This window comes from Capra hircus, chromosome 29 (assembly GCF_001704415.2).
Source record: "Capra hircus breed San Clemente chromosome 29, ASM170441v1, whole genome shotgun sequence".
In the NCBI taxonomy this organism is placed as follows: Eukaryota; Metazoa; Chordata; class Mammalia; order Artiodactyla; family Bovidae; genus Capra; species Capra hircus.
Genome location: NC_030836.1, coordinates 27122166 through 27129360, shown reverse-complemented (window position 1 = coordinate 27129360; position 7195 = coordinate 27122166). Strand labels below are relative to the sequence as shown.

Here is a 7195-nt window from a genome sequence, read left to right as displayed (position 1 = left end):
CTTTGAATGCATCAAATAAATTTATTTTGTATTCTGTCCCTGATAAACATAATAATTTTGCAGATCTGGTTCTGTAGATTGTGATTTTCCATTATCATCCTGGTGGCTTATTATGTGTTGTTTAGTAATTTTCATTAAGAGTTTATGATCTTTGGGTATTTATCAGGGGAAATCCTTTGATATTTTGATTTAAATTGCATTTTCCTGAGAAAGATTTTTTTTTGTTGTTGTTGTTGTTATATACGTAATATAGATTTTCTTCCTAAAACACAGAGGTGGTTAAAACTTTTTAGGGGATATTTTCTCTCTTTTTCTGCCCTTTTAGAGCCAAGGCCAGGACAGATGCATATCTCTGCCCTCTTCCTATGTGAACTTTTTTCTTCCTCTAATTAAGCCATGGGAGATGTTTCCCTATGGGATCCAGTATTATGAGTCAGTAATGGTACCAAAGTCCCAACCTGCTTGATTCCCTGGCGTTATCTCCTGTGTCCTGCATAGGCAACCCAGTTAAACTCCAAATCTGGGCCACAGGAAATCAACTAGCTCCCCAGGGACAAACCCCAGGTCCAGTGCTTGTACACCCATGTGGGTTATTCTCTTTGCTCTCACATGAATTCACTTAGTATCTGCCCCCTCAAATATCAACAAATAGATGACTTCTATATTTTATTCTGAATTCTTAGTTTGCCATATTAGAGATTTTTCTGAATATAAAGTTTGCAAGATTGCTAGAAATAGCTAGTCTTAATAAAAATGTATTGGATGATAAGTAAGTGAATACACTGACTTCTACTCTGATGAACAGAGATGATTCTTCCTTATTCATTCATTGCTGAGCCATTTCCCCATATCTGCCAAACTGTTATTTAAGAGGGAGAAATGCAGTGGGTAAGAAATTATGTACTAAAGAGAAACACCTATTTTCTTCATAAAAATAAACCTCAGAAACATCATCTAAATATGGAACTGGAAAAAAGTTTCTCTGAGTAGTGAAGGGGAAACAGAATCCAGTCCTGTACTAGGAACTGTCCTGGCAATTTCCCCTGAGTATGCATCCTGACGCAGCAGGCAATCTCCAGAGGGCTTCTGGAAAAAAAAAAAAAAAAAAAAAAGTGAGAGTTAGTTGCCCAGTCATGTCTGGCTCTTTGTGATCCCATGGATTGTAGCTTGCCAGGTTCCTTTGTTCATATAATTCTCCAGGCAAGAATATTGGAGTGAATAGTCTTTCCCTTCTCCAGGGGACCTTCCCAATTCAGGGATTGAACCCAGGTCTCCCACATTGTGAGCAGATCCTTTACCATCTGAGCCACCAGGGAAGTCCAGAGGGCTTCTGCTCCTCCTCAGCACTGGATAAATGACCATAAACTTTCTGCTTTGTGGTTTATCTGGAGACAAAGCCAGATGTTCCAATGTGAGTGAGAGGCTGGGGATGACAAAAGAGGAATAAGAGTAAGGAGAGAGGAAGAGGGAAGGGGGAAGAAGGAAGAAGGATGAAGGAAGGGAGAAGGAGGAAGGAGAAGAAGGAAGGAGAAAGAGGGACAGACAGCGAAGTGAACGCTGTATTCTTCCATGGCTGAGTCACATGGCATCACTTCTGCCATATTCTTGGTTTGAGAAATCCCAAGTCTCTGCCTGGATGTGAGGTTAGAAAGCATAGACACCATCTCTTTATTGGAGGACAGCTTTCCTTCCATTGTATTAAGAGCATGTGGGATGTAAGATGTATGTATATGTGCATGTGTGTGCATGTGCTAGAATGCTATCTTTGGAAAGAATAACCTGCCACACATGCACACTGTATAGTTGTTATAAACACAGTGTTACATAGGAAACACCCAGCATAAGGCCAGGACTCTGAAGTTGCTTTATATGCATTAATTCTTTTTCTTCTTGATTTTCTCCCATGTATAGAAGGTCAGTTTTTGTGCTTTTGGACTTCATGTGAATCAAATCTTAAAGTATGCACTCTTTTGCCTTGGCTTCTTTTGCTCCATAATAGGTTTGTGACATTTATTTAACTTTCATGAACCTTCTTGGCATATTTTTAGGTATACATATGCACTTATTTTTATTTGGTATATATCTAAGTATATAATTGCTGGGTCAAAATGTATGTTGAAATTTGTTAAATACTACTAATCAATTTATTGCATCATATACAGCAATATACAGTGTTCTACTATTGTACCAATGATTATAATGTAGAATTCTGCCAATATTTTATTCCTTGTTTCCAAATAATTCTTCACTCCCTGTTCCTCTTTCACCTATGTTCGGTGGGTAGGTGTGATTTAAGTTTATTTGCTTTAGGTTTTTTGGGCTAGGTATAAATTGGAAATAGCTTGCAGTTAATGCCCTTCCCATTTTTAAGCCAAAATCTACCGATAAGAAGGTACTGGTTGGCCAGGAAGAGCCGGTTCAGTGAAAGAGAACTCTTAGGGTAAGAGAGAGTGAAAGACAGACTGTCTTAGTCAGAAAGTGGAGAGAAGTCAGTAGGAGACAGCAGGAGCAAGAGGATTTGAATAGTTGCTTATGCTCTTTTTAGTAGGGTGACCATATAATTTGTTACCCAAATCCAGACACTTTTGAGAGTGAGAAGGTTTGCTATTAATAATTATACAGGGATAATGGATGTAAATCAGGAATGTTCCAAGCAATCTAGGATTATTTTAGGCATCCTCAGTGGAAACTTACAAATGCAGTTGCTCACATATCTTTGAAAATTTCTTAGAATATTCATGTAGCAGATGACATGGAGAACAATTTTGCCATCTGAAAGATAACAGAATTAAAACCTTTAGGTACATCTCCTGTTAATACCTTGGCCTGCACACATCCATAGAGTAAGTTTGTGAAGGTGTGTGTGTGTGTATGTGTGTGTGAGCATATGTGTGTTTCTTTGCATAAGTGATACCTTAATCTCATTTATAGTGAAAGCCAGTCTATAGCCCTTGGTAGAGCTGAGGGTAGGTGGTGCTTGTGATTTTGGTGGTGGTGGGATGTCTCCACTGTTCTGAGCAGCTCATGGTGCTAGAAACATTTTGTCAGAGGTGCTTTTCATACTGCCTACAAGTCTGACCTAACATTTTTTGGTCCTATTCTCAAAGTTCCCTTTACAAATTTGGAAATAGTGGTTAAAATAAGTATGGGATCATCCTCCCTTAATGTCAAGTGTAAGTGCAAAGATTTAATAAAGGAGAGACTATCTGAACCCTCCCCCCCCAACCTCAATTCAGCACTAAACAACATGAAATCCTCAGAGTTTAGGAGAAGTTTGGGTGAACACCTGAGTCCCAAGATGCTAGGTAAACATCATCATCTGGGTTGTAAACAAAGACAGTCCAATTTCTTCCCTGTAGGGACATAACTCTGAGAAATTACCTAGGGATTGAGACTGTATCTAATCAGATCCCTGAGATCATCAAGTAGTCCAAAGTTCTCCATGAACAGCTGGGGTTCTGGTGAAAATGAGGGTTGCTCTTTCTCTTTCTCCTAAAGTTGATATATACCATCTGGGAAAATCCACCAACAGAAATCTTGGTCTATTCCTAGAGCACCTTGGAGACTGGGGTCTGTAAAAGCTCTGATTCTCAGCACCAGGGGAATCAGAAGAGTTAAAACGTGAGGTTGTCTGCTTTATGCACTAACACCATTTTCTCTTTTAAGCTAATGGAAAAAGAGATTACTTAATGGCCAGGACTGAAGGGCAGGGAGGAGGAAGGTGAATGTCTGACTCCCATATTTCCTGATGGTTTTCTTTTAAATTCACAATCAAGGGGTCTGAGAAATACTGATCCCCTCTTTACTGTTGAAACTGATTCTGGCGTCAAATGCAGTAAAGGGACTAAAAGGAGGAAGGCAGGAGGTGTAGAGAGAGGGGACAACTCTTGGCTTTCTCTCAGGTGGGACCTCTTATGTGGTTGGGAGGGGGCGGCAGTGTGAATGAGACAATGTGGGGGCAGGAGAGCCTGTCTCAGAGTCTGAGGCACAGTAGGTTCAGGTTGTACTCCTGGCTCTTGAAAGGTCTTTCTGAGAGCCGCTGGGCAGCAAGTTCAGGTGCTCCATCTCTTCATCTCCCGAGTGCAGACAGAATTCTTGCTGCCCATGCTAACAGACTCTAGCCTGGATTCTTGATCAGCCCAGGGGAGCTAAGATGCAGTCACAGACAAATTGTCAATAGCTTGGCAGGGCTGGGGTAGGGGGAGGGCATATAGATGAGAGAAGAAAGGCGAAAAAGAGGGCATTCATGCACTGGCTTATCTTCTAGACTTTTTTCCATCAGCTATGCTTGTGACTATAATCAACTGAAACGTTTTGTCCCTTGTTTCCACAGACGGCTCCCCAGAAGATGGCGGCTCTGGTAAACAGCTCCTCAGTAACTGAGTTCATCCTCGTGGGATTATCAGAACTATTAGAGCTTCAGCTCCCCCTCTTCCTCCTGTTCTTAGGGATCTATGTGTTCACGGTGGTGGGCAACTTGGGCTTGATCACCTTAATTGCGTTGAATTCTAGCCTTCACACTCCAATGTACTTTTTCCTCTTCAACTTGTCTTTTATAGATTTTTGTTATTCCTGTGTGTTTACCCCCAAAATGCTAATTGATTTCATATCAGAAAATATCATTTCTTATGTGGGATGTATGACACAACTATTCTTCTTCTGTTTCTTTGTCAATTCTGAGTGCTACATGTTGGTATCGATGGCTTATGATCGCTTTGTGGCTATTTGCAATCCTCTCCTGTACACGGTCACCATGTCCCCTCAGGTCTGTTCGCTGATGATGCTTGGTTCGTATATGATAGGGTTTGCTGGGGCCATGGCCCACACCGGAAGCATGTTGAGACTGACCTTCTGTGATTCCAACATCGTCGACCACTATCTGTGTGAAGTTCTCCCCCTCCTGCAGCTCTCCTGCACCAGGACTCACATCAATGAGCTGGTGTTTTTTATTGTTGTTGGAGGAGTCATCACAATATCCAGTATCAGCATCTTCATCTCATATGCCCTGATTCTCTCCAGTATCCTCCGTATTCCTTCCGCTGAGGGCAGGTCCAAAGCCTTCAGCACGTGTGGCTCCCATGTAGTTGCTGTGGCTCTGTTCTTTGGGTCAGGGGCATTCACCTATTTAACAACCTTTTTTCCTGGATCAAAGGACCAGGGTAAATTTGCCTCAGTCTTCTACACCAATGTGGTTCCCATGCTTAACCCTTTGATCTACAGTCTGAGGAATAAGGATGTTAAACTTGCTCTCAGAAAAACCCTGAAGACAGTTCTCTTCTGAAATGGTTCTGTTTGCATCAGTCACTTATTGGTAAGCATCATGCTCAAGAATATTTTATCTACATGTGGAGGACTCTTAGTCTTTCTTTTTTAAGTGAGGTCTCCTCTCTATTTTAAAAAAATTGCAAACTTCTTACTTGTACTCTTTTTGACGTTTATACTATTTCAACTGGTTCACTGCATGCAAGTTAGCGTCTATTAGGTGCCTATTGTTTATTGGACTCTATATTAGGTCCAAGAGATGAGTAAGATGAGACTCTATGCTTTCCACCCTTTTCTTGGTAGGCTAAATGGGTTTGTTCAAGCAGCTTTTCTGGCTGGGAGATGGGGCAGGTGGTCGTATAAAAATCCTGGAGAATGAATTTATTTTTCTTCAGTTATGAGAATAGGCTTACCAAAGATGAAAGGTAGCTATAACTTGGGCGATAAGTAAGATAGCCTTCCAACTTCTAGAAAAGGTTTGCTTGGCTAGGAGAAATGCAAATCATCTCTTTCATATACATCCACGTCCGTATAAGAGAAAACCTCATCTAAGAGCTGTTTATATGGCCTGAAATGTAAGATAAATCAAACCTAAATCTTTCTTTTCAAAGTTTCAAAACTCTTAGGCCATGGATTAGTAACCATGGGGTAGGTGGTTTATGACTGGGCCAAATTCTTGGGCTCTGGGGTCTAAGTCTGAAAGCAAAATAATAAGAGAGAAATTCCATGGATTTACAACATGTTGTTAACTGTTAACCTCTATCCTGCCCTGGAGGTACTGTGCATATTATAAACATTTAAGACAATTCTTTTTTTCTTTACAGTAGATTTAGATTTTATTGCTTCTGAGACTGTGTGTGTGTGTGTATGTGTGTTACAGTTAATTATTAGAGAATCAGGAAGAAAGAGGAGTCACTTACATTTTGCACTTGCAGGAAGACTTGAAAGGGATCCCAGTTTTTTTTTTAATTTACTTTATTTTATTTTACAATACTGTATTGGTTTTGCCATACATCAACATGAATCCACCATGGGTGTACATGAGTTCCCAATCCTGAACCCCTCTCCCACCTCCCTCTCCATACCATTTCTCTCTCACTGTTTGCAGATGACATGATCCTCTACATAGAAAACCCTAAAGACTCCACCAGAAAATTACTAGAGCTAATCAATGAATACAGTAAAGTTGCAGGATATAAAATCAACACACAGAAATCCCTTGCATTCCTATACACTAATAATGAGAAAGTAGAAAGAGAAATTAAGGAAACAATTCCATTCACCATTGCAATGAAAAGAATAAAATACTTAGGAATATATCTACCTAAAGAAACTAAAGACCTATATATAGAAAACTATAAAACACTGGTGAAAGAAATCAAGGAGGACAGTAATAGATGGAGAAATATACCGTGTTCATGGATCAGAAGAATCAATATAGGGATCCCAGTTTAGAGTGCCAAAGAGTGCTCTGTACTACTCTGTTGAAGACTCTCCTATTCTACAATGGATGGCTCAGACTGTGAGAAGTACACCCTCATAAAGTGTTGGAATGAAGCTGAACTTAGGGTCAGACTAACCCACATGGGGAAGCTGGAGGACCAAGACTTGTGGCGGGGTCAGAAGAATGGGATCCTCTCTGTGTAGTGTGGAACTTGGGGGTGTTCATGAGGAAACTATCTGCAAAGAGCACTTAATACTTTTGGAAGTGGGGAGTGTCACATAAAGTACTCAATCTATATATTTTGCTTTGCTCATAATTTTCCAACTCATCCATAAAACTGGATAGTTGCACAGTGTATAGCAGCATGAGAAATGAGTAAACAAAGAAATAAGACCTTCCTCACATTTACCTCTCTGCTGACACCTGTTACAGTGGCAGCATCATACTAAGAAGAAAGGTAGCTCAAGTGTTCCAGGTCATGGGCAGAAG

General features: G+C 40.4%; 1 protein-coding gene across 1 annotated transcript; it reads left to right on the top strand.

Annotated features, from left to right (window-relative positions):
• On the top strand, positions 4337–5284 carry LOC102178043 (olfactory receptor 8B4). The gene has a single exon (XM_005699567.2). The coding sequence runs from the start codon at positions 4349–4351 to the stop codon at positions 5279–5281; it is 933 nt and encodes a 310-aa protein (XP_005699624.2). The 5' UTR covers positions 4337–4348; the 3' UTR covers positions 5282–5284.